Here is a 27,874-nt window from a genome sequence, read left to right as displayed (position 1 = left end):
GGACTCCCTCTGACAACTGTTCTATCTGAATGTAGGGTTTTTATAGATATTTGCTCTCGAGGCAAAGGTCTAGTGTTCTGCAAGTGTAAGCAGTGCCAAGGGCAGAAACAATAGCTTCCTTACACACACACACACACACACACACACACACACACACACACACACACTGTAAGCAGGACCAAGGGCAGAAACAATAGCGCTCTCTCTCTCTCTCTCTCTCTCTCTCTCTCTCTCTCTCTCTCTCTCTCTCTCTCACACACACACACACACACACACACACACAGTGCAGGTGGGTCTGGCAGCAGCAGAGACAAGATGATACAGAATTGAGGGGCGACAGTTGTGACCCTCTGCACCATAACTTGAGTTTATCTCCATGTTAAGAACCCTTTTAGCCAGGCAGTGGTGGTGAAAGCTGTTTTTAATCCCAGCACTTGGGAGGCAGAGGCAGGTGGACCTCCGTGACTTTAAGGCCAGACTGGTCTACAAAATGAGTTCCAGGACAGGCTCGAAAGCTGCAGAGAAACCCTGTCTGAAAAAAACAAAAGAATCCTTCTACAGCAGGAAGACTCCATTCCTCCATCTCCAGTAGAGGCTCTGCAGGTTATCCCAGTTCCGAGTTCCCTTTAGTCCTAGCTTTATACAGTTCTGTCTGCTCTAACCCACATCTGAATAGAGGGTCTCAGTATAGCCCATGCAGTCTAGAGTGATGGAGTACAGATGTGTACCAATTGAGTTCTCCAAGAACTGGCTGTACCAGCACTAGGCACAGATTCTCCTGATCGTACAATCATTTCTTTACCCTGATAGAACCAGAAGTTGAGAGATCTAAGGCCCAGCACCAAACCTCTATGACACTGTCTTGACACCTGTCCACAGCCACCAAGACAAGAAAGCCAAGCCAGGCTCATGCAGCACAGCCTAGAATGGCTCTCGCCTGTGGGTCGAATACCAGATACGTGTATCAGATACTCAATTCATAGCAGCAGTAAAACTACCATTATAAAATAGCGATGAAAATTATTTTATGGTTGGGGGCGGGGTCACCACAATATGAGGAACTGTGTTAAAGGGTCACAGCATTAGGAAGGTTGAACCACTGGTCTAGAGCAAGATATATATGCAGGGTGGGCTTCTTAGAGCAAGGAGAGGCCATTAAGTTCCTGTGCTCACACTCATAGGACCAGAATGACAGTGATCCACTAGGAAGACAGAAAGCAGCAGGTCTCTTCAGCCTGGCTTCTCCAGCTGAGACTCGCCAAATGTGAACAACCTGCAACAGCACACCAGACACTGTTCTGGTGTGTGGGTGTGTATGTGGGCCAGGCTGGCCTCCAACTTTCAGCAATCCTTCTGCCTCAGCCTCCTGAGCAGTGGGGTTTCAGGTGCAAACCCTGTGTGGTATCTGACCCCAAATAAACAAGGAATAAAAAGAAAGAAAAAGGCAAGCTGGGTGGTGGTCACAACACACACTTTTAATCCCAGAACTGGAGAGGCAGAGGTAGGCAGATCTCTGTGAATGAGGCCAGCCTGATCTACAGAGCAAGTTCCAGAACAGCCAGAGCTGTTACACAGAGAATCCTATCTCGGAAAATAAATAAGATCAATATACCAAGAGGCTAAGTGTGGTGATACAAGCCTTTAAACCTAGCACTGGAGAGGCTGAGGCTTGTGACTCTGCATTCAAGGCCAGCCTGGTCTATATGGGAAGTTCTAGGTCATCTTGCAATTTACAGTGAGACCCTATCTCAAAAACAAACAAAAAACTTAACATACTAAGTTCAGGCTGGCTCTGTGAAGTGTGCCTGTAGCATATGTGAAATGCAGGGTTCACTGCCCAGCACCACAAAACACCAAGTCAATATTCAATGTCTTTATTTAGCTGTAACAGCAACCGTTGGTGAGAAATTTTCACCTAGTTCCAAATACCTGCTGGCTTGGAAGGACAGTAAGAAAACAAACTGGTCATGGAATCACACAGGACTGTCTTAGGATTGCATGGAACCTTCCACGGACCATTGCTGACAGCGAAGGGAGGGAGGTAAGGGGACAGCACATCAAGGGAACCAAGTAGGAGGACCAAGGAAAGTACTGGCAGCCTCTGAAATTCCATCCCATGTGGCTAAGACTGCAGCAGTGAACAGGGGAGGGTCTATCAGAAAACACAGATTCTTAATATGGACAACTGGGAATCGGAGTCCTTGGGATTCTTCAAGTTGCCTTCTTTAAGGCTTCCTGGAGCCATGAAGTGGGGGCCAAGGCATCGGTGTCACGCTGGCCCCTACCTCCTGCTGGTGTCCCCACTCTCTTGCCCTCCAGTCATAACCCCCAGGCCTGGGCTGGGCAGTTTTTAAGACTGAAATGAGAGGAAGGGGGTATAGAGGCAAGAATGGGCATTCTGTGCTAGATTTGTGGATTCTCTGAAGTTCACAATGCCCTGGATTTAGGTCTGAAGCCCTGGAAGGAGCTCCCTTTGGAAGTATCAGCACAGCCAAGTGTCTACCAGGCATTCGGCCTCTCACCACCACCCTTCCACCTCAGAAAGGTAAGCAGGAGTTTGTATCCACTAGGAACTGTTTCCGCTAGTTCAGTAGCCTTTTCTCCTGGGCACAGTATGGCCCACTAGGGTGCAGGAAGAGTTGAGCAAGCAGAGAGAAACCACAGACCACCCAAAGACTTTGAAAATAAGCTCTGCCATCCAGGACCTGCCTAAGGGAAAGCTAGTTTCAGAGGGTGGGGAAGGTATCTTGACTGATCAACTGGAAAATTGAGGACCCGTCAGTCATCCTTACAGTCTTCAGCTGTGAGCAGCTTCAACAAAGCCCACCACTACCGTGAAAAGCACTGCCAGAGCAGGAAGCACGGCGGGATGGCAAGCACCGAAGGATTGCCTCAACTGCGGGAACCCGAATTCCCGTCACTAAAGGCTGAGAGGCAAGGGGCTGTGGGTAACTCAAAAGCTCAGACAGAACCCTCTACCCCAAGAAGAAATGGTGTTCCTCCACTATAAATCCCGCCTTCCATGGTAAGGATGGGTCAGTGATTGGGTTTTCGCAGATCATTAAACAGCTGCCATGGGCATGGAGTCCAGAAAACACACTAAAGAACTACATGAAGACAGTAGTGCCTTTCCTCTAGAGGGAATAAAAAGGGCTCCACCACACCCCCCTCAAGCAGCCAGCACCCAAGATGCAGATGGGAAGGAGGCTCCCTACCTGATACACTCACAGTGGCAGTCTATACAAGAGGTTGGATGGACTTTCAGTGAAACACAACAGATGAGAGGCCCAAGAGCTCCCTATCCCTCACCCCTAGAAAGAAACGCACCACGAGAGCCTGAAATACACTCCAAAGCAAGCATAGCTACAGAAAAGAAAAGGCTAGAAGACAGAGCACCAATTCAAACAAGAGCCTCCATCTAAGGATGGGGAGAATGGATGGCAGGAAGCAGCAGACATCCCATGAGATCCGAGGCACTGGTGAGCCACCTCTGTGGCTTCCCCTACAGGTGAAAATGTGATTGCTGCTTTTTGTAAGAGCACCCTTCTATCAAAGTGTCCAGGAGGCAACAGGCTCCTCTGCATGCTGCACTGACCAGAGCAATCAAGTACAGACAGACATCTGCATTTTTCAGGTGTCCCTGGTTTATGATCTGGATGGGACACCTTGACCAATGCATGCAGGTAGCACCTGACTTCAATATCAAGAACCTGAAATGCTTTCTGCTCTGTAACTCATGAACCTGACATCTAATGCCCTTTGATTCCTCTGCCAAACACCGCTCCAGTTAAGAAAGTTTGTATGGCTGCATAGGAAGGCCCCCAATTCCTTTTGTCAACTCTGGGCTAAAGGAAGTCAGAAGGGGTAAATGACGCTTGAAGAGGCCACCTCAGAATCTCATAAAAGCAAGCGTTCTTGACAACAGGCAGATGGGGGGATGCAACGGATCTGGGAATCTCCATTTCCTGCCTCTTTTCTTAAGACAAATGGGTAGCTTTGGGGAAAGAGAAGTCTTTTATCCCAGTTTGGTCCCATTTTAGAGGGCTGATCTGATAGCAATGTGCACCTAGCTTATGGCTGTGGCTATCCCCATTTCCCTGAGGACTACTTTCCTCCTGTTAGGGACACGGTGGTGTAAAGGCACTGCAACTTTCTTCTTACCCACCTCCTTTTCTAGGATCAGTCACTCAGGAGGAAGCTAGGTGCTATGGCATGATACCTACAGAGTCCCATACGGAACGAGGGAGGCACTCTGCTGACAACCACAAAAACAAAGTATGGAAGTGGGATTCTCCAGCTCCAGACGAGAGCAGCCCCCACCCACAGACTACATGCACCTCCATGAGACCTCATGCTAAAGCTCCATGCTGAGCAGCCCCTAACCCTATTTGAGACACCAACAGGTAGTGTTTACTATTGTGAGATATTACGCTGGCAGGTAATTTGTTACACAGCAGAAGATAACTCTATCTAGAAGCCAGCTTTTCCACTCCAGTTCCCTGGAGGAGGCAAGGAAGCGCCTATTTGAGCAGAACACAAGGGCTGGGAACTCAGGAGGAAGGCCACTGCTGGGGTCTCCCACCAGGGCTGGAGCTTCTTCCTCATGTAGGTTGATTGTCACAAGTGCAGAAACACATCCTTCATAGCAACAGTGTAGATGGCTACTAAGGTTTAAATAACTGTCTCCTTCAGGAGGGAGACTGGCAGATTAGGACCATATACCCTCCATTTAAGGCTCCAGCTGTGAGGCCTTTGGATCACCCAGAGGTGAACCCCCACTGGACCCTGCTTACTAGAAAATGGCTCATGAGGCATGGCACAAAAATGCCATCTGCTGGAAGCTTATGTCTTGCCTTGTGCAATTATCTTACAATGCTCATGTGTGGAGGTCAAAGAACAGGTGGCCTTCATATAAGGCCTGCACCAAGCAGTGAGGGGTCCTGGCAGAGGCCATAAGGCTAAAAGGCTCCTGCACCACACAGGTGACACTCTAAGGAATACTAGACATGGTTTCTGATTGAGGAGGGGCGCATGTGCAGACTCTCCAAGATGGCAAGAAAAAGGAAAGTTTCTCTATCCTACTCAGCTGCCAGGTCTCCCTTCCCAGTGGTGGGTCCAGGAAGCCACTCTGCTGCAGACAGCGTTCAATGAGGAAGCATATATTCTTCTGCACACTCACGCCTCCTCACTGCAGCGTTCACAGAGTGCCAACACCAGTGTGCGAAGAAACATGAGCCTTGCTCGCGAAGAATGAAGCTCCAGGGTACAGAGGTCCTGAGCAAGCTGCTTATGCCAATGGCAGCACAACTTAAGTTTTCCCAAGACTCCATGAAGTAAAACTTGGAGTTTAATTAAAAACATAACAGACACATTTAACAAAGAAATAAAACTCTTCTGATTATCAACTTGGAGACTCCAAGAATCCCCAAACATTGGAGACCCAGCTTATTCCTGAGACAGCGATCGTCACAGAGGGCTGCAGTACAAGCTATTCACATTGTGTGGCAGGAGACAGACCAAGTTCTGCAGATGTCCTTCCTTTTTCCTAAAGTCTTCACAAAACAGGGTCTTTCCATGGTGCAAAGGAAAAACAAACAACTGACTTTCCCAGACAATGGGGATCTGGAATCTTACTAAGAGGGTTTAGACAGGCATCCAAAAGAATTAGAAATTCCCAGGACAAGCCGGGCGGTGGTGGCACACGCCTTTAATCCCAGCACTCGGGAGGCAGAGGCAGGAGGATCTCTGTGAGTTCAAGACCAGCCTGGTCTACAAGAGCTAGTTCCAGGACAGACTCCAAAACCACAGAGAAACCATGTCTCGAAAAACCAAAAAAAAAAAAAAAAAAAAGAAGAAGAAACTCCCAGGACACCAGTGGCTGCTGTACTGTCTTCCTGTAGGAGGACGGATTCACCAGCCTGTCTATGGAGGCCTCTCTCCCGGGATCTCCCTGTCGGTCCACAGTACCAGGAGAGTGGGGCAGGGTGGAGCAAGAGAGCAAAAAGGTAAAAGAAAAGAATGAAGTTTTCGCCAACAACTCATAGCAAGGCAGACTAGTCCAGTTTCACAAACCACTATACTCCAAATAGCCCCTAAACTTGAGAGCACGGGAAAGCACTCATAAGGAACTATGAGAGATAACCGACAGTGAAGACAGCAGACTTGCCTATGAACATTTTTTATAACCTTCCTAATACTGGAAGATGTTTTGTTAAAAAAGTTGCAGTTCAAAATCGTACTGAAAACTTATCTAAAAATAGGTCTGTAGTTATCTTAAAAATAAAAAGTCTCTCCTCTGATAAGAGAAGAGACAGATATTATCAGATACCAACATGGGAGGTATCTTTGATGTAGATTTAGAAAATGGCCTGGTGGAAGAACCAGAAGGAAAGAGAGTGAGGTTTGAAAAGGAGAGAAGGAAGGGAAGCAAGAAGGAAGGTCTACAATGAGGAGGAGAAGGAAACTGGGAGGAACGCACTCTTTCAGCCCATGCTTCTCTCTCGGCAGCCAAGGATAAAGCAGATTCAGGAGGGGAATAGGGGAGTCAACTTTAAACTCAAAATATAATAAACTGCAGGGCAGCAAACCTGCTAAAGTCTATCAGGTTTAAACCATGACTACTAGGGCTGGCTACTTGTGTGGCTCAGTCCTCTACAGAGGCCAGAGTTAGGGCATTCTCAGGCAGACCGCTGGGACCAGCTGTGCCCACCAGGTAACAACGACCAAAGCACTGGCACTTCAAATGACTGCTCTGGGAGCAGACAGAAGTCCCAGGGCATCTTGGAGTGAAGACGACTCTGCCTGCAAGATGCAGGTAGGAAGAATGGCAGAGAAGCAAAGACCACCTGGTCACCCAGGGGTCTCTTCAGAAGGAAGGTTTAAAAAATACCTGTGCCAATGAATTAGATAAGAGATGAGCCATCACACCCAGGACAGAAGCCTTCTCCCTAGAGAAAAGGGAGCTCATGCCATGTGTCCCAGGAATGCAGTCGGAGCTACACACAGGAGGTACAAGAGCTGTGCTCCAGTACCAAGGACAAACATCTCCAGGGATAGGGCAAGCAGCTCATTTTGTTTATCATTCTTCAGAATGGTTTAAAGATCCCACATCCAGCACTGACTCACCAATGGGATGCAGGGAGGAAGACAGAAGAGAGTACAGGAACAGCAATGGGCACCAAACCTCCTTCCCTCCCCAGTCACCCCAAGCAGCGGTGCTTCTCCTTAGAGAGTTCCTGGACTTGGGGCAAATCAGAAGGGGGCAGAAGATTCTTAGGAAATGAACAGGCAAGTTACAGGGACTGCTTTCCTCCAAGGACCAACCGCTCAGTTCTAGAGTAATCCAAGGGCTTTCATCCTAACCTTAATGGGGCAGGGGCAGGGGCAGGGGCAGGAGACAGGGAAGTTGTGGTCAATGGAGCTTTATCTCCCATCATTTGGCACCCAGAGGGAGGGGAGGGGAACTGCCGGCTTCTCGGTTCACTGCGTTCCTACTGGCCCAGTCAGGTCACATGGGCCGCTGTGCTGAAGCCTCCTTAGATTGCGTAGCAGTCAGATGTCCATTTCAAACTGGGCCTCATCCCCTAGTTAGAAGGAAAGAAAAGAGAAGTTTAGTACAAAGAGTAATAATAACAAAGCTGTTTTCTTTTTAAGTTTTTTTCTTTTTTAATTTATTTATTATGTATACAGTGTTCTGTCTGCATGCCAGAAAAGGGAACCCAACTGAATTACAGATGATTGTGAGCCACCATATGGTTGCCGGGAATTGAACTCAGGACGTCTGGAAGTGCAATCAGTGCTCTTGAAAGACTTAGAGGCACCTTAGCACTACTGCACCCCCCCTTCCTGGGAACCAGGGCCCTGGTAACCAACAACACGTGCACTAGAGCTTTGAGTACTTTCCATCTCCATTGTATAGACCCGGACCCTGGAACTGGGGTGAGAAGACCTTGTTACCGTCATAACATTGATCAAGGCTCCTCCTTGTAACCATAACATTGATCAAGGCTCCTCCTTGTAACTGTTACAACATTGATTAAGTAGAGTTAGCTGACCGTTAAATGAACTAGTCAAAATAGTAGACAAATGATTTTTGGGCTTTCCTTTTGACTTTGTACTCCCCCCTCCCTGATTTTGTGGTTTTTTCCTTTAAAAGAGCTTGTAATAGACAAAGCGGTCGTCCTTCTCCTCTCAAGGCTGGGGGACCTCTGCCGTGGCAAAATAAAAATTCCTCTTGCTATTGCATCAACCGTGTTGTGTCTCTTGGGGCGACCTCCTCCTTGGTGGGGCTTTAGGGCCCAACATTTGGTGCATTGGCCGGGAAGTGCTGGTCGCCCTCAGACCCATTCCTGACCCGGTTGGAGGTAAGAGCGCGCTCGTCTGAATGTTTTATGTTTGTCTATTTCTGTTATTGTGCTTTATATTTATGAAATTTGAAGGAATATTGTACCTGCGCAGGGCTAGTATTTGAAGGGGACCAGGCAGTGGGACAGACGTGTCCGGGAACACTCCCTGGCCCAGCCGCGGAGGACGCTTCACTGGCAATTTGTGAAACTAGGAGCGACCAGGTCATCTTAGTTTCTAGGGAGCGTGGCCCTTATTACCCACTCCCTTCCAGGTTCGTATCAGTTTGTTGCCGCGCGGCTCTCGGTTTTGAGTCTGTGTCTGCCATTTTGTATTGTTGTTTTTGTCTTTGTGTTCGTTTTTGAGTTGGAATCTAGTACATTGGGACAACAAATAACTACCCCCTTAACTTTGACTTTAGACCACTGGAAAGAGGTTGAGGACAGAGCTCACAACCAGTCTATGGTAATCCGAAAGAAATGCTGGCAAGCGTTCTGTTCCGTGGAGTGGCCCACTTTCGGAGTGGGCTGGCCACAGGACAGAACATTTAATCTGAATGCTATTTTGCAGGTTAAGACAAGAGTCTTTCGGCCTGGCCATCTCTCCAGCCCAGCAAAGCTGTTTTCAACGTCTTTCTCTACCTGCAAAGGGCAAAACTAATAAAAAATCCTGTTTCCTGTGGCCCACGATACCTACTCCTGAGGGTAATACTAGCACTCAAATTCAATACTTAAATTTGAGGTGAGCTTGGGCTACATAGCAATAAAACCTCATTTATTTTTGTTTTGGCCAGTCAGTCTCATCTGGGGGTGGGTGTGGAGAGGAGAGTCACACCAGGTGAGGTGTAAGGGGATGTTTCCAGCTGCTTTTCCACAGACCAACCCCATCGCAGCTCCTGGTCACTCAAGGGAGCACACTTCTGGAGGCTTTGAACCTGGCTCCTGCTCTGAACTGACACTTGCAGTGGGGTGGGAGGAGAGAGGTGTGACAGCCTACACCCAGAATTCAGGCACTCAGGAAGCTGAGGCAGGAAGATAGCTGCAAGTCTGAGGCCAGTCTGGACTTCATGGTGAATTTTCTGCAGCCTTGGCCAAGAGCGAGACCTTGCCCCCCTCCCAACCAAAACCCAAGTAAACAAACAAAAACGAAAACACCTTAACTGGAGTTTCAGAAAACATGAAACACAAAGTCTCTCTCCTGCTCTGAAGGTGCAGGGCAGCCCACTATAGTCACTCAATGAAGATGGCAGATCTCTCTCTCTCTCTCTCTCTCTCTGGAACAGGGTTGCTCTGTGTAGCCCTAGTTATCTTGGAAGTTGCTCTGCAGACCAGGCTGGCCTCGAGATCCACCTGAGATTAAAGGCGTGTGCCACCACCACCACTTGGTCAGGTTTTCTTTCTGGGGTTGATGGAAGCAGGTGGCCTAAGATTCTGCTTTGAGGTGAAATGTGTGCATGTGCACACTTGTTCATGCAAGGAGGTCGCAGGGACAACGTGTGTGTGCAATTGTGTTTATGTAACTTTAGGCATGGTTCTAATTCACCTTTGGGTTGCCATTTTTTTTTAAAGATTAATTTATTATGTATACAATGTTCTGGCTGCATGTGTGCCTACAAGCCAGAAGAGGGCACCAGATCTCACAGATGGCTGTGAGCCACCATGTGGTTGCTGGGAAGTGAACTCAGGACCTCTGGAAGGAAAGTCAGTGCTCTTAACCTCTGAGCCATCTCTCCAGCCCCCGGGTTGCCATCCTTTTTAAAGACTGCATCGCCGGGCGGTGGTGGCGCATGTCTTTAATCCCAGCACTCTGGAGGCAGAGGCAGGCAGATCTCTGTGAGTTCGAGGCCAGCCTGGTCTACAAGAGCTAGTTCCAGGACAGGCTCCAAAACCACAGAAAAACCCTGTCTCGAAAAAAACCAAAAAATAAAAAAATTAAAATTAAAATCAAAAGACTGCGTCTACCTATATAGACCAGGTGGCCTCTAACTCCCAGAGACCTGCCCATATCTGCCTCCTGAGTGCTGGAACTGAAGGTGTAAATCACTACATCTGGTTCCCATCCTGATTTGGTTTTCCCTAGCAATTAGGTGGAAACTGAAAGCACTTCAGTAGATGTTTAGGAGGAGAGGACACGTCACACGCACGACCGCACTCAGCTGTGCTTTGATGAAGCAGCATGTCCCAGTCTACAGTCCACTCCAGCACCTCCCCAGCTCAGCCCCTCACCAACTGCGTGCTTCCTGTCATGATTGTTCAGGTTGTTCAAGTTGTTCACTTCTACTTTGGAGTCTTCAATTAAGGTGCCAGGACTGGTGACTCCAGGGATATTGGGCAGATGGCAAGGCGGGGTCTGTGCCATGGGAGAATTGCGACGATCCAACAGAAACTTTCGGTCATAAATGATTCGTGTTCCTAAAACACAAGGTTGAAGAGTTCCAATTAAATTAAGGTACCACCAACACAATGACTACTGAAGCTGGCTACTTGTGTGGCTCAGTCCTCTTCAGAGGCCAGAGTCAGACAATTCCCAGGCAGACTGCTGGATCAGCTGTGCCTACCAGGGGAGACCAAAGCACTTCAAATAACTGCTCTGGGAGCAGACAAAAGTAACTGGGAATCTCAGAGAGAAGAGGAAGAAGAACAGACAGGCAATGACCACCCAGAATCCCTTCCAATGTCACCTAATCCCTGGCATCAATCCAGCTAAAAGGAGAGACTACCCCCTCCCCATGAACAGGGAGAGGGCAAGGTGCTCTGCTTCTGGGAAACTCCTTTGATTCTTCAACACTCAGCTCCAATGCCACTTCCCTCCCCTTCACCTGTGCTTTTCACATCACTCAATACATCACCTTGTGCAGGACTCCTGCCTATGTATGTGCCAGTCTACAGAATTCACGCTCCATATGGCAGTTGTGTCTTATTTATTTATAATTGATAGCCAAATATTTCAATTTTCAAAACTGAATCCCTCCCTTCCATTTCTCTTTCTCCTTAAGAAATTTAACCTGGGTTGGAATTTTGGATCAAATCTTGTTTCAGCCACTTACCTACTAGACCAACTTAACTCCCAAAAGTCTTTTTTTTTTTAAATTTATTTTTATGTGCACTGGTGATTTGCCTGAATATATGTCTGTGTGAGGGCACTGAGCCCCTGGAACTGGAGTTACAAACAGTTGTGAGCTGTCATGTGGGTGCTGGAAATTGAACCCAGATCCTCTGGAAGAGCAGCCAATGCTCTTAACTACTGAACCATCTCTCCAGCCCCCATCAAGATAACTTTCTTAATCAAAGACTAAGCAAATATAAACAAGTATGTGAAAAAAGTAGATAAGCATCTTCTATTAAAGGCTACCCAAAGAAACCTGGAGGCTGACCACCTCCCCTAGAGAGACAGAATACCCTATTTCTTCAAACATAGACCTAAGGATGGCTCAGCAGACAGAGGAACTTGCTGCTAAGCCTGTTTAACAGGTTCAACACTGGGTCTTACATGGTGGAAGGAAATGGGTGATTGCCAAAGTCTGTCCATTTTAAAAACAAGATTACTGTTAATTTACAAATGAGTATCTTGCCAGCATGTACGTGTGTTCTGAACATACTGAGGCCAGGAAGCACTGGATCCCGGGGAACTGCAGTTACTGGTGTTATGAGCCACCATGTGGGAGCTGGGAGCAGAACCCAGGTCTTCTTGAAGAGCTTCCAGTGCTCTCCGAGCCGTCTCTCCAGCTCCAAAAGTTGTCCTTTGACCTCTGCACACTTTGGCAATATAAGCCCATGCCACGGACATAAAATAAATATTAATACAACAAACCACTTGCAGTCAGTCAGATGGAGAAGCAAGCTTGCAGTCACCGCCACTCACGAGGATACTACTCTCATCACAAGCCAACCCCTTAGGTTTATCTGTACCTAAGCCCCCCACCATTTAGTCCAATCACACTGCGTGCATATCAAAGCTTCTACACTGAATTGTGTTCATAACACGTTCTTTTCTAGTCATCCCAACTTGAGACTTCTAATCTGTTTGGAAACCCATAATCTGTTTATTATTAAGCTATGTAGATTAGGGATCAAAGGTTGAAAGGGGACAGAGACAATGGCTTTTTCTAACAAAGGGAAAGAGCTTTAGTGGACCGACTCTACACATTTGTCTGACACCCTCACTATCGACTAACCTATTTATGGGGTATAATAACGTTCTAATTCATATGTATATCAGATAATTATCAACTTGGAGTATTTCGCACATTTACTACCTTAAACTTTTGTCACTTTTTCCTTTTTTAAAATTTATTTACATGTATGAATGTTTTGCCTACCTTTATGTATGTGCACAATGTGTGTGCCTATGAATGGTTGTGGGTCCTGAGCTCTTAACTGCTGAGCCATCTCTCCAGCCCCAATCTTGTTTTGACAATGCCTCCCTATGCAACCCTGCTGGCCTTGAACTTGGTATCCTCCTGCCTCAGCCTTTTAAATGCTGAGATTATAGGCAAGCACTCCACACCCAGCTGAAATGCTTTTCTTTTTATATGACAGTATGTATGTATGTATGTATGTATGTATGTATGTATGCATGTACACATGAGCATGTGGTGGTCAGAGGACAACTTTCAGAAATCTGTTCTGTTCTCTCCTACCATGTGGTTCTCAGGGATAGAACTCAACTCATCAGGTTTGGCAGAGCACACCAAAATTTTGTTAGTACATTAAAATCCAGTCTTTTAACCACAATAAGACAACGATCTAAGGTGCTGCCATAATTAAACTTATAAATTACAGATAGTAGTCCTCCCTTTTCTGAGGTTTTACCGTGTTTTCAAAGTGGTAAGAAAGCAAAGATTTAAGTTTCAAATAACTTTCATTACAACTGCAGTTTCAATTATTTTATCATCAGTTACTACTGATCTCTTGCTGTGCCTAACTTACACAGCGATGTATAGAGGAAATCAGTAGCCACGGCCTACTGCTTCTTGTAGTCTCCAGCACCCAGAGGATGTTCTGAAATCCATCCCCATGGTTGGGGGAGATACCAGTAATGTGAACAAACCAGTTGTTAATCTCTTCATCAGCGGACGGATATGTGGCTGTTGCAACACCTTGACTATTAGGAATGACACCAATTTAAGATGTAGATATCCATGCACAGGTTATAGTGTGAACAGCCATTTCCTGGAGCACATCCCAATATGGAATGCTAAGTCACATGCTAACTGAGGAACTGCTGTTTTCCAATGACCACAGACTTCACATTCCTGCCAGCAATGTGAGACCCCAACTTCTCACAGTGCAGTTTACACCGTGGGGTCTTTTTCATGCTAGCCGCCCTAGCTGACATGAAGTGATCTCCCCTGTACTGACCTACTCTGCCTTCCCTAATGACTAATTCTGTCAGCTCTGCACCTCATGTCCTTTGGCTTTTCTACTATCCATCACCTTTGGAAAAAGGTGTCAGGACCTCTGACCTTTTACTGTGTTTTAATCATCCCCTCAAAATGTGTGTGTGTGTGTGTGTGTGCTGAGAATTGAACCCACAAGCTTGTGTATCTGAGGCAAGTGCTCTACCACTGACTGAGATCTCCAGCATTATTTTTTATAATCTAGATATAAACACACACAATTTATTTCTGCTTATATATTTTCTCCCTCTCTCTCTTCTCCCATCTCCCTCCCTCCCCCAGTCCTGATGATTGAACCCAGGGGCATGTGTTCAGTGATGTCATTCTTTGAAGCATAAAAAGAAAACAAAATGTTTAAATCCCTAGCTGACCTAGAACTTGCTCCATCTAATACACACAATCGAGTTCTAAATGCTGGGTTCATATGTGCCACCACCTCAGGTCCTAGTGTTTAACTGCAATGAGATCCAATATATATATATATTTGTTGCTATTGCTTGTGGTTTTGTTGTCAAATCTAAGAAATTACTTAATCCAAGGTTATAAATCCTGTTTTTTTTCCAGGAACTCTACCTGTGACTGTGGGTCCAAATTCTGTTTCTGGGAGAGCAGCCAGTTGTAGCCTCTTTTCAGTAGCCACTGTTTACTGAAAAGAGGTTCAATGTGAATTGCTATGAACGTCTACTGGATGGGGGAGGGGTGCACTGAGAAGGCATACATACTACTTCTGGCTTCTCAATTCTTTCCCATTGTTCCACATACAAGTGCAAACCACACATTCTGAAACCCGGAGATGAGAGGTATTTCAGGTCCTGTAGAGTTCCAAGGCTGTTCCCAAAGATGTGAGCTTGAATTCTGACGCCTGTCTGTGTGCATCATTTCCTAATCTATCAACAGTAAGTGCCTCTTGAATCTCTTTCAACATTAATTTTTAAAAAAGACTTATTTATTTCATGTATATAAGTGCTCTATCTGCATGTACACCTTTATGCCAGAGAGGGCATAATATTCCACTACAAATATGGTTGCTGGGAATTGAACTCGGGACCTCTGGAAGAGCAGCCAGTGCTCTTAACCTCTAAGCCATCTCTCCAGCACCTCAATATTAATTTTTAAAATTACATTTACGTAGTGTGTGTGCACGCACATGCACCTGGTTGTTGGAGGGCATGCATGCGATGGAGTACACGTTGAGGTCAGAGAACAACTTGAAGAAGTCTGTCCTCTCCTTCCACCACACGGATCCTGGGAATCAAATTCAAGCTTAGCGGCAAGTCCCTTTACCTATTTTAATGGCCACTCAACATTTTGTAGTTCCCAATGTACAAGTTTTGGCTTTTGACCAGTTTTATTCAGTTGTACCTACTGAGCTAAATTACTACCTTTCCACACCAATTTATTGAATTTCGAGTCATTGCAGGTTAAAGAATTTACTGATTTGGGTTGGGCAGTGGTGGTGCACGCCTTTAATCCCAGCACTCAGGAGGCAGAAGCAAGTGGATCTCTGTGAGTGTGAGGCCAGCCTGGTCTACAGTAAGTTCCAGGACAGTCAGAGTTACACAGGAAAACCCTGTTTCAAAAACCCCAAATAAGTAAATAAATAAGTTACTATTTGGTAGTTACATACCAAATGGGATGGACACACACACACACACAAAACAGCACTAGCAACCAGAGTGTTAGTGATTAATAAGCACTTGGCATTCCAAAGAATCGAGCTATTCAAAGAAAAATGTTAATTATCAGGAAAAATATTTCTTTAATTCCTAAATGGATATTTGTGTTTATGGTAAAGAATCAAAGACAATCTATTAAAAATGAAAATATTCCATGTCCTTGACACATGTGAACTTGTAGACAAACTTTTTTTGTTTTGGGGGGAGAAGCAGGGTCTCTTTCTGTAGCTCAGGCTGGCCTTGAACTCATAGTAATCTGACTACCACCTTTAGGAGGGCAGTGTATGGACTGCAGACTAACTGGATGTAGAGTACTTGTCTAGCATAGCAAGGCTTTAAGTCTGAACTCCAACACAACAGAAACACAAAAGAAAAAGGCACTTCCGTTCCACGCAGAAGAGGACTGACACCGCCAGGGCAGCAGACGGCATGAGAAAACTGAATGAAAACAACGGGTAGTTAGATGGTGAAGTCACGGGAGTACGTGAGGGCATGCTCCACACTCATATAGCTCCAGTGCTGGGCAAGCGGGCAAGCCGGCAAGTGGACAAACTGAATTTAAAAAGAACCAAGCACCAACAAGATGGCTCACTGGGTAAAAGGACTTGGTGCACAAACCTGAAGCCCAGAGTTCAACTCCTGGATCCCACAGTAGAAGCCATCCTGAGGTTCACACATGTACCTCAGTACACACATCGGTAACATTTAAAAAGAAACAGTTAAAAATAAAGCAACAGACCAAGTTTGATGGTACATGCCTTTAATCCCAGCACCTAGTCTACACAGTGAATTTCAGGCCAGCCAGGACTACAGTCAGACTATCACAAAATAAAACAAAGCAAAACAGACAGACAACAACAATCAACCACCACAAAAAAAGACAGCACTTGGCAAGCAACCTTGGTAGTCTATGGGAATTCTTTTTTTTTTGTTTGTTTGTTTGTTTTTTTTGGTTTTTCGAGACAGGGTTTCTCCGTAGCTTTTTTTTGGTTCCTGTTCTGGAACTAGCTCTTGTAGACCAGGCTGGCCTCGAACTCACAGAGATCCGCCTGCCTCTGCCTCCCGAGTACTGGGATTAAAGGGGGGGAATTCTTTTTAAGATTTATTTTTAGGGGGCTGGAGAGATGGCTCAGAGGTTAAGAGCAGTGCCTGCTCTTCCAAAGGTCCTGAGTTCAATTCCCAGCAACCACATGGTGGTTCACAACCATCTGTAAAGAGGTCTGGTGCCCTCTTCTGGCCTGCAGGCATGCACACAGACAGAATATTGTATGCATAATAAATAAATAAATTAAAAAAAAACAAAGGTCCTGAGTTCAGTTCCCAGCAACCACATGGTGGCTCACAACCATCTGTGATGAGGTCTGGTGCCCTCTTCTGGCATACAGGCATACACACAGACAGAATATTGTATATGTAATAAATAAAATATTAAAAAAAAAAAAGATTTATTTTTAGACAGGCAGTGGTGGCACCTTTAATCCCAGCAGAGGCAGGCAGATCTCTATGAGTTCGAGGTCAGCCTGGTCTACAAAGTGAGTTCCAAGACAGAGCTGTTACTCAGAGAAACCCCATCTCAAAAAACAAAAATAAAATAAAATTTAAAAAATTATTTTTAATCTTTAATTATGCATATAGAATGCAGGTGTCCAAGGAGGCCAGAAGGTGCTGGTCTCTTGGAGCTGGAGTTAGAGGAGGCTATTAGGGGCCTGATGGGGTTCTGGGAACCAAACTCCAGTCCTCTGCAAGAGTAGCACATGTTCTGAACCACTGAGCCCTTCCTCCAGCCCAGCAAGGAAAATCAAGAAGTCAGAAACAAGATCTCTAGCAGTCAGTGACTTTAAACACTCAGAAGAAGGCTGGGCCTCCCCTACCCCTTAATAACAGAGAAGGAAGATGCAGAAACATGTGAAAGATGATAGAGAGCTTATCCCCCACGCTTGGGAAGGTCTGCCTGCCTGCACCAGAATCCAGGTTTTAGTTTTAACAAACATTTGTTCTTCATGGAGGCCCTTGATGAATAGACTGTTAAAAAGTCCTGTGGCTGATAATCCAAAGAAAACTAAAGGTTGCCTAAGCTGGAGGCCCCCCAGGAGACTGGTGGTGGCCAAATCACATTTACTTTGCTCAGCCACTAAATCCCTCAAAACTGAGACTGTTTTTAGGACAGCTAAAAGCACAACTGGAGTTTGGGGCCTTCTATCATAATACGACTAAGTGCCGTGGCAAAGGGAGACCTGTAAAGTTCTATGGATGGTTTAAGAAATCCTCTAAACCCATTCCCCAGCAACCAGGAGCAAAGGTTACCAAATGCAAGTACTCAAGGATGGACCCGTCTGATCACTGCATAGGCCAGAGAGGAATGGCTGTGTCCTGCTAGGAAGCACTGTTGGGGAGACCCTGAAGAGCAGCTGACAGATGCCTTCTTTACAAAGAAATCAATGTAAATCACAGTGACACAGAGACACGGAACAACACAATTAACACAGGCACTGAGGCAAAGTCTGGGTTGCATAATGAGTTGAATCAGGTGTTCTCTAAGGCTAATAACAGAGGCCCGAGGATGTAGCTCAGTGGGTAGAATACTTGCCAAGCATGCACAAACCCTTGGTGCAATGGCTGCACAGACCTAAACAGGCTTGGTAGTTAGTACACGCCTGCAATCCTAGTACTCAGGAAGCAGAGGCAGGATCTTAAATTCAAGGTCATAGGCTTAGTTCTGCTCAGATTAGGCTACAAGAGACCTAGTTTCTTTTCTTTTCTTTTTTTTTAAAGAGACCTAGTTTCAAATCAAAAGAAAAACAAACAAGAAGGAAGGAAGGAAGGAAGGAAGGAAGGAAGGAAGGAAGGAAGGAAGGAAGGAAGGAAGGAAGGAAGGAAAAGGAAAAACAAAACCAGCTAATAATACCAAATCCCAACCGACCCTGTCTAGTGTGTCTCCGGAAATCCAAGTCAAAATGAAGCATCCCCACTACTGTTTGGATTTGAACATTCACCTGGAAATAAATCTTCTCCACAGAAACAACTGAAAGAAAGTGCAGGTTGGATCTCCCAGGCTTCTGACTGCCTCATGGAACAGGTCTCTGGATTAAATCTCCTGTCATATGTTGTCAAGTTTTGGTAATGCTAATGATAAACTACCCATCTTTCCAAGTGGCAAGGGGAAACACAAATTCAACTTAGGCTTTCAGCCCGACTATTTCCTCCTCAAGGTCACTGCTTTTGGCCAGCTCTAAAACCAACTCACACCTACTACCACCCTCCACTTTTCCTCACAATGAGGAGTGTTGACTCATCCCTTGGATACACCCACCTAGTCTGTTTCCTGCTGTTTTAGGAGTTGGGCATGGTCAATGGTGGCACAAAAACTTAGTCAAGCAGGCAGAAGTAGGTGGATCTTTGTGAGTTTCAGGCCAGTACGGTTTACACAGCTAGTTTCAGACCAGCCAAGAAGATACTGAGGCTCTGCCTCAAACACAAGAGCCACTTCATGTCAATGTAGAAGTAATAGAAGACCTAAGAGCTCCTAACAGTCCGAATCCCAACGGAGCCTGCTGCACTCCTGCTAAATACCTCTGAATCCACAGAGCAACATCTATCCTAATATACAGTCAGCATGCCCACTATACACAGAAAGACATTTCCAAAGAATTAAAATTGAATGAAATGTTATTACCTTAATTGCAAAACTGGCAAAGAAGACACAAGAAAAATAGAGTACTGTCCTTCATCAGTATACAACTAAAACCAGCAAACCAAATCCAGCAACATCAGTACAAGAACAAGGGAGATTTAGCCAGAGTGCGAGGCTGACTTGACAGCTGAAAAGTTAATTAACGGAATATACTTTTTTGTTTTGTTTTTTGAGACAGGGTTCTCTATGTAACAGCCCCAACTGTCCTGGAATTCTTTGCTGGCCTCAAACTCACAGAGATCTGCCTGCCTCTGCTCTCAAGTGCTGGGAATAAAGGTGTGCAATAACACCTTTTTTTCCTCTGAGGCAGGAGTTCTCTGTAACAGAGATTCGCCTGCTTCTGCCTTCCAAGTGCTGGGATTAAAGGTGTTCACCACCACTGCCCGGCTTATAGACTATATCTTAAAAGAATAAAGCAAGTCACATGATCACCTCACTAAAAGAAAAACTCTGGGCCTGAGAGGGTCATTCAAATGGCAGAGGCTTTGAGCTTTATCCCCAAAACCATGTCCCTCCAAAAGATCCCTAACATTCTTTCAGGATGATTATATCCCGCAAACTAGGAATAGAATTTCCTCACCTTCTAGTTAAAGGCACCTGTAAGAGCCAACAGCTGCCACAGCCCAGAGCTTTAAGTGCCCACAGCTAAGATTTTACTTAATGGGAAGACAGCTTTCTCCCAAAGATCAGTATGCCACATACCACCACACTGAAGGCCGTACCCAGTAGAACTGGTCAAGAAAACCAAAATACAGATCTAGACAAGGATTGAGACCATCTCTGCAGATAACAGGAAGCCACAGGACCGAACTGTATTTCTCAATACAACTATTTTTGCCTGTTGAGATTTTTACCTTCTCCAAGCTATGGTCTAGGAACAAGATGAGGTGATCTTTAAAAACTAGGCTTTTGAACAGGGCTGGTGGCAAAGACCTCAAATCCCAACTACCTTGGTGGCTGAGTCAGGGAGAAAGAAAGTTCAAAGTCAGCCTGGGTGACAGAGCACCTTCAAGGTTGACCATGGCAACTTAGCAAGATCCTGTCTCAAAAAAACGAAGTACTTCCTCCCGGAAAAGGTAACTGACTAGACAGAAAGCCATCGAAGAGAACGCTTAAAAATTATAATAAGGTTGCTGAAGTGTAGCTCTCCACAAATGATGGCTCTGTCAGGGATGTGGGTGGGGAAGGACTCAGCTTTTTTACAGCAATAATGTTCCAGTTAGTAAACATGCAATACAAAGTGAATTTTCTTCTTTTTTTGGGAGGAGGTCATCACTAAGGTGGGTGGGATGGACCAGGGAAGACTGGGAAGTGAGTGTGATTGGGATGCTTGGTATGAAATTTCCAAATAATGAATAAAAATATTATGTTGGAGGGGGGAAAAATTCAAAAGCTCACCAGCTAGCTAATCAATCAATGAGCACCATTCAGTGAGAAACCTTGTCTCCAAAACTAGGTAGAACACATCAATAGAACAGTGATGCTTTCATGCACACAGACACAAAACCAAACTAGGAACACTCAGGATGGACAGCTGTTGACAGACGATAAAAAACAAACTAGGCTTTTGCTTCATTGTTTTTGATCTACCAACCTCAGACCCCAAGTGCTGGAATTACAAGAAAACACCACTGAACCCAAGAACAAAGGTTTTATATATAAAATAACAAAGTAAGGTTGGGTATGGCGGCACACGTCTTTAACCCTAGCACTCAGGAAGCAGAGGCAGACAGATTTCTTTGAGTTTGAGACCAGTCGGGCAGGCATACTTAGTGACTTCCAGGCCAGCCAAGGCTACACAACAAGACCTCAAAAACAAAAACACACATGCACACACACAAGTGACGGATTTGGAAATGGCAGCTTAGGTCTTATCTACAAGTCTCAACAGAGCTTAGGTTCTATAAATGGACATGCAAAAAATCTCCATCCTAAAGACTTGGAGCTAGGAAGCCCTTCAATTCACCAAACTCACCAAGGACCCAGGCCTCTTCCTCTCCTGCTCACTAGATGAAGCAGCTTCCCACACTTAACTGTCCTGTCTAATCCACAAGTCTTTACATACAAGCTAAGGCTACAGAATCCATAGTCATATAAAATCCCTCAACGAAAACTGCCTTTAAGACTCCAGGTCTAGCCGGGCGGTGGTGGCGCACGCCTTTAATCCCAGCACTCGGGAGGCAGAGGCAGGCAGATCTCTGTGAGTTCGAGACCAGCCTGGTCTACAGAGCTAGTTCCAGGACAGGCTCCAAAGCCACAGAGAAACCCTGTCTCGAAAAACCAAAAAAAAAAAAAAAAAAAAAAAAAGACTCCAGGTCTGGAAAGGTCTCTGCTCAATGACTTTGGGGTGCAGGTGTCAGTTTCTCTATTCCCTCTGAGGGATGGTGAGCAGAGGAGGGGCAGTTCTGTATTTGGAACAGCAGCTCTACCTTCCCAGTCACCCCTCATCTGAACGATTCCTCTCTCCCAGTGCTGCCTTGACAAGAAATGACCTCAGCCTTCACCAGGCTTGCAAAGCAAAGCCATGCCCTCCAAATTCAGCACAAAGCCACGGCAGTCTGTAATACTGAAGTAAGCAGTTGCCATTTTCCTGGCATAACAAGGCAGAGTGATGTGATGTGTATCTCTCACTCATAATAATGAAGTGCCGAGGCTAAGAACTAAAGTTAAAGGGCTCAGCAAAAAGAGGTGTTTGGTACATAATCGTGAGGATCTGAGTTCAAATCCCCAGTGCTGGAACCTGTTGGGTAGCTAACCTAGTCTAGTCAAACCTCTAGGTTCAGCAAACAAACCCTGTCTAAAGGGTGATAAGTAAGCAAGCAATTCTTGGCCTCTGCATGGGCCCATGGGGGCACGCGCCACACACACACACACACACACACACACACACACACACACACACACACACAAGAGAACAAAATGAAGCTAAAGAAAGACATTTTGTTGTCTCAGAATAAACAGGCCAAACTCACTGAGAAACTCTATCAACCCTGTAGCCAGTAAGAATCAGCTCATAAAGCAGGCTCCCCCAATACACCTTTCCTTTTTTTTTTGTTTTAAAAAAAAGAGCACACTTTAGTCTAAAGGGGATTATTTCCACTTCTTCAGGCCTTCTTGTTTATTTCCAGATTTTACCAATAGCCCGAGGTAATTCTGCCCTAGGAAACCTAGCAGAGGCAGGAGCCAGCTGGCAGGGAAAGAGAGACGAGAAAACACATGGATTTCAGGCCATAGCGATTAGTGGCCTTCTGCTGCTCCTGTGTGCACTGTTCTTTTCCATAACTGAGAATGTGACTGAGGAGAGGACCAAGGAAGGCTAAAGGTCATTAGGCTTCTGCTTAACCTAGAACATTTGTCTCTCAGGAAGACGGGGAGAAAGACGTTGCAAGCTGGCATTCCAGAGGTAGAAGTGTCTGCCAACTTCTTTCCCAGGAAGGTAAGCATCTACGACAGCGGAGGAAGAACTGAATCTGAGGCTGCCCAACACATTCATTTCTTCAGGCCTCAGGGGCCTTTAATTCTAAAGTCACCTCATTTGGGTCCTCCAGCTAACTGGACTGACAAACCAACAAGAAAGTTCCACCCTGAACATGCTCACCTCCCATGAGGGCGACAAGCAGCTGCTACTGGAAGAAGCGACTACCACCCATCGCTCCATGTGTAGACACGGGAAAATGAAACAAGCTTTCCTGTCCCCTAACACCAGCAAAAGCAACTCAAGATGTCACAGTCAAGTGTGCCTTTAGTACAGCTCTTACTTCCAAACCACAGAGGGGAGCTTTAAAAAACCCTCCAGCTGGGCTTGCTTACTTTGGATCTCCAACAAATGAAGGGCTCTTGCCCAACAAGGCCAGGGCAAGGCCAATCTTTCAGGGCATTCAGCAAACAGAAGATGATCCTACAATGCCCTCCCCAAGGGTGTGGCACTTCAGATATTCAGAAGCTCAAGGGAGGAAACGCACTCCCTTCCCTTCTCACTAAGCAGAAATTCCCAGTCCAAGCCAGCTGCTTTCAGGTCTCAAGTATGTAAGCCAGTCATTTGATCATACTGTTCCAAGTGTTACTGGCAGCCTCCATCCCTTCCAAATCAAGATCTGTAGCCCATGCAGAGCAAGACCTACATTTAACACTTCATTTTTTGGAGACAGAGTGTCATGTAGTGATCCTGTCTCCTCATCCAGAGTGCTGGGTGCACAGGCCTGCACCAGCTGCCTAGGTCTGCTGTGCTCGTTTCCTGTAAAGTGCTGATCACAAAACCCACTAAAGACCTTACCAACCACGGAGATAAATTGACTTAGTGCAAGGAAGAGAGACAAATCATCAGAGGGAAGAATTTTCCAAAGTAGGAGGCAGCTCAGGGGTAAAGGTGCTCACCACACCAGAAACCCCAATGGAAGGAGAGATCAAAAGTTGCTCTCTCGCAGGCCTTTAATCCCAGCACTGGAGGCAGAGGCAGGCAGATCTCTAAGTTTGAGATTCCAGGTCAGACAGGGCCGCACAGAGAAACCCTGTCTTGAAAAAGAAAATAAAAAAATTGCTCTCTAGCTGGGAGGTGGTGGCGCAGGCCTTTAATCCCAGCACTCGGGAGGCAGAGGCAGGAGGATCTCTGTGAGTTCGAGACCAGCCTGGTCTACAAGAGCTAGTTCCAGGACAGGCTCCAAAGCCACAGAGAAACCCTGTCTTGAAAAAAAAAAAAAATTGCTCTCTGACCATTACTGGCAAGCCAAAACACTGTACACACACAAAGGTCTTTTTTTTTTTTAAATGAGTATGTGATGAGGAAGGTCATTGGTTAATTGATAAAGAAACTGCTTGGCCTGATAGGTTAGAACATAGGTGGGTGGAGTAAACAGAACAGAATGCTGGAAGAGGAAGTGAGCTCAGACTCCATGCCTCTGCTCTCCGGGGTAGACGCGATGAAGCTCCAGCCCAAGATGGACATACGCTAGAATGTTCCTGGTGGTGCTACACACATTAATGGAGGTGGGTTGATAAGGATGTGAGAGTTAGTCAGTAGGAGGCTGGAGCTAATGGGCCAAGCAGTGTTTAAATGAATACATTTTGTGTGTTGTTATTTCGGGTGTAAAGCTAACCATGCGGGAGCCAAGTGGGACGAAAAGCAGGCCTGCCCGCAGCTCATACTACAAGTATGTGTCTATGAGACGTATGCCACATGTGCAGAAGATGCTAGTGAAGGCCAGGTGAGAGTATGAGATCTCCTGAAGATGGGAGTTACAGGCAGCCCAGTGTGGAAACTGGGAACTGAACTCAGGTCCTCTGCAAGTTTGGCAGGCACACTCTTAACTGCTGAGCCCTCTCTTTTTTTTTTTTTTTTTTCAAGACAGGGTTTCTCTGTGGCTTTGGAGCCTGTCCTGGAACTAGCTCTGTAGACCAGGCTGGTCTCGAACTCACAGAGATCTGCCTGCCTCTGCCTCCCAAGTGCTGGGATTAAAGGCGTGCGCCACCATCGCCCATCTGAGCCCTCTCGAGACCACCTTAAAGTCATTCCAGCCGAGGAATGGTGGCACACCTTTAATCCCAGCACTTGGGAAGCAGAGGCAGGCAGATTTTGGTGAGTTCAAGGTCAGCCTGGTCTACAGAGTCCCAGAACAGCCAGAGCTAAAACACAGAGAAACCCTGTCTCAACCACCGCACACACAGACAAATCATTCTAAAGTGGAAAAAGTCAACAAGCATTGTTTAACTAACCACCGCTGAGTTAACTGCTATAAAAGACTGCTTAGCCAGTCAGAGTGGTGCATACTTTAAATCCCAGCATTAGAAAAGCAGAGGCAGGTGGGATTGCTGAGGGTGAGGCTGGCCTGGTTTTACAGTGCTATCTCCTTTCAAAAAGGAAGCAAGCCAACCTGTATCAAAATCTAAAGACTGCCAGGCATAGTGAGTGGCCTTTAATGTCAGTACTCACGAAGCAGAGACAAGGCACTTCTCTGTGAGCTCCAGGCAAGCCAGGGGCATATAGTGAGACCCCACCCCCAAACAAACAAACTCTGTGCAGAAGCTCTGCAGACACAGGCCGAGTGGTAACTGTCGTGGAAAAGCAAATGAATGCATATTTCCGGCAGACCTTCCCAAGCATGTTAGAACTAATCCAAGCTGCGAGACAGCTTCTATCTTTAAAGCAAGGCTTAAAGACTACGTGCCTTTTCTTCTTTTGAAAGCACAGCAGCTCGGGGTTTGAAATACGACCACAGATCGTCTCTGGATCTTCTCTCAGGAGAGCAAGATTAACATACAGCTAAAACTATGGTTCCTCCCCAAGTAAATTACAGCTAAATGCACCTGTTACTGTGACATGTGCTCTGAACTGTTGGAAGTATGGGCATTTTACTGACCAAAACCATACAAAACTCTGGAGAATTACAGATATCTCTCCACCACCCTGGAAATAATCCTTTTTTTTTCCCTTTTAAAGAGACAGGGTGTCACTATGTAACGTTGGCTGTCCTGAAATCATTATGTAGAATGAGTTAGCTTTGAACTCACAGAGATCAACCTGCCTGTCTGCCAAGTGCTGGCCACTAAATTCTGTTTCTTAAGAGTTACTAGTTCAAATTAAGACAATTTTATCTGGAGCTGACCAAGATCTTTCCTGATTGTTGTTTCCACCAGACATGGAGGGACACACAACAACCCCAGCCCTCAGGAGACTAAGGCAAGAACACCATGGATCTGAGGCCAGCATGGATCACACAACAAGGTTCAAGGTAGTATGATGGACCATGTGGTGAAACGTTGTCTCAAAAAAAAGCCATGAAAAGCAAGCCTAAATCCTGTTGATCTTGAATAGATCAAATCAAAGGTCTCTTCAGCAACAGGGCCACTGTTCCAGAGTGGACCTGTCTTACCCATTCTTTAACCTGGAGAGTCCTAAGGAATGGCTTCCTCTGCCAGAGTCATTCTGAAGGTCTTTCAGGGCATTCATCCCTTTCTCTAGACTGGCCTGGCTGGATCCTCTGCCAACGTTTCTCCTAGCTTTGTTTGCTTTGCTCCATCACTCCCTTCCTTGTTTGGTTGATTTTGTTGTTGTTGTTGTTGTTTTTTTTTTTTGAGACAGGGTCTGACCCTGTAGCTCAAGCTGTCCTAGGACTCATTTATGTAGCTGGGGCTGGCCTTACATTGAACTCTCCTGCCTCTTCTTCCCAGAGGAATGGGACCACAGGCCCAAACTACCACACACAGCATCTGGATTGCTACCTCTTGGTGTTGGCAAGGCAAACCCTTATTCTGTGCCTTCCTATTGCACAAAATTCCAGGAGGGCCAGGGCCAATTTGCAAGTGATCGGTTGAGGTGAACTTGGGAGGCCTGCCCCATGGTCAAGACTACCCAACTGTACAGACTGCAGAGACTGCCAACCAAATCTTCACCCGCTAGCCAAAGGCCAACCCCCTGGGTCACCAAAAGAAGGCAAAGTTCTGAGATTAGAAAAGGAAGGCCAGTTCCCTTCATTAAGGCCCAGAAGATTCCTTTCTCCCTCTAGAGAATAGCCCGGAATGGGGACAAACAACCTTTGCGCTTCCTTTCCCGTGACCAATTCAACATGTTTCACCTCTAGTGTTGCTGGTAAACAGTTCCGGGTCATCTTTGGAAAAGCAACCCCAGGCACCTCCTTTTGCACTGCCTCCCTCTACAAGCCCCTTCCCTACGACCATGCAACCTATTCCGACTAGTGTTTGCTATTTGACAAAGCCCCCGTCCACAATCTCAAAGTCGCTCCCCCAAAGCCCGGAGCTGAAAGCTGACGGCGCCTCTACCAGAGCCAACATCTGGGCTACCACAGGAGGCATTTTACCACCACCACCCCTTGCCAATTCTCCAGCCTGGGGCTCCCCTGACCTGTGATGACTCCTCCAACAAAGTAAACAATGCTGCCAAAGGAGGATAACACAGGGCGAGGCATGCACAATGCATGCCAGCCTCGTCCCGGGGCTCTAAGCACTGCCAGATAAGTCAACGGACGATTCCGCGCCGGATCCCCGTCCCCGACTTCCCTCCTCCAAAACCCGAGGGGCAGCTCCAGAGACGAGTCCTGCCTCGCAGAGTGCACGTTCTGCAGCACACAGTCCGAGCGGCAGACGTGCCCGGGAGAGGAAGCGGCGGGTCGAGCATACAGTGCCACGCGCCAGCGGCGATGGCGGGCAGGCCCGGACAACTCACCTCCCGGCGTGGTGGAGAACAGCGTCCCGCCGGGAGTGGTGCAGTAGTCCTGAGGTAGCTGCGCAGCGTCGCTGATGGCCACGGTGCGCGTGGGGATGGCGCGGCTCTGGCTGGGCTGGTGGCCGCCGCCTGCCGACGCGGACATGGCTCAGGCGCGGGCTCGCGGCTTTGTGCGGCGGCGGCGGCGGGGCCCGGGAGGCACTGGCTCCTAGAGCGGGAGAAAGAGAGCGCTCGGCTCTCAACTCGCCGGCTCTCGCTCGGTCGTCCCGCTGCGCTCCCGCCGCCGCCGCCGCCCGGTCCTCCGGCCTCCGCCCGCAGCCTCAGCAGCAGAAGCAGCAGCGGCAGCAGCGGTAACGGTGACTACCGGAAGCGAGCGAAGGCGGGAGCAAGAGGGGAGGGGAGTGCAATATGGAGACCGGATGTGGCGAAAGCAGGAGGCGTGTCGAGGGGGGGGTGTTGATCGAGGAACTGAGGGCGGGGCTGAGCTGGTGAAGCCAGAGGGTCGTCCCGGAAATCCAAAAAACAGGAAGTGGGCATGAAGGGTGGGGCCTTCAGGGTGCGCTGGGCGGGACTTGGAGGGGCGGGACTTA

At 46.8% G+C, this 27,874-nt stretch overlaps 1 protein-coding gene across 1 annotated transcript; it reads right to left on the bottom strand.

Annotated features, from left to right (window-relative positions):
* Positions 1–1,858: 1,858 nt before the first annotated feature.
* On the bottom strand, positions 1,859–27,665 carry Eif4ebp2 (eukaryotic translation initiation factor 4E binding protein 2). The gene is made up of 3 exons (XM_075980169.1): positions 27,285–27,665; positions 10,569–10,754; positions 1,859–7,583 (listed from the first exon to the last, which is right to left on the bottom strand). Exons 1-3 carry the CDS (start codon positions 27,427–27,429, stop codon positions 7,552–7,554), a joined length of 363 nt encoding a protein of 120 aa, XP_075836284.1. The 5' UTR covers positions 27,430–27,665; the 3' UTR covers positions 1,859–7,551.
* Between the last annotated feature and the right edge of the window lie 209 nt (positions 27,666–27,874).

Source organism: Microtus pennsylvanicus, chromosome 7 (genome assembly GCF_037038515.1).
Source record: "Microtus pennsylvanicus isolate mMicPen1 chromosome 7, mMicPen1.hap1, whole genome shotgun sequence".
NCBI classification, from domain to species: Eukaryota; Metazoa; Chordata; class Mammalia; order Rodentia; family Cricetidae; genus Microtus; species Microtus pennsylvanicus.
The sequence above is the reverse complement of the archived record's forward strand: the minus strand, read 5'-3'. Positions and strand labels throughout refer to the sequence as shown.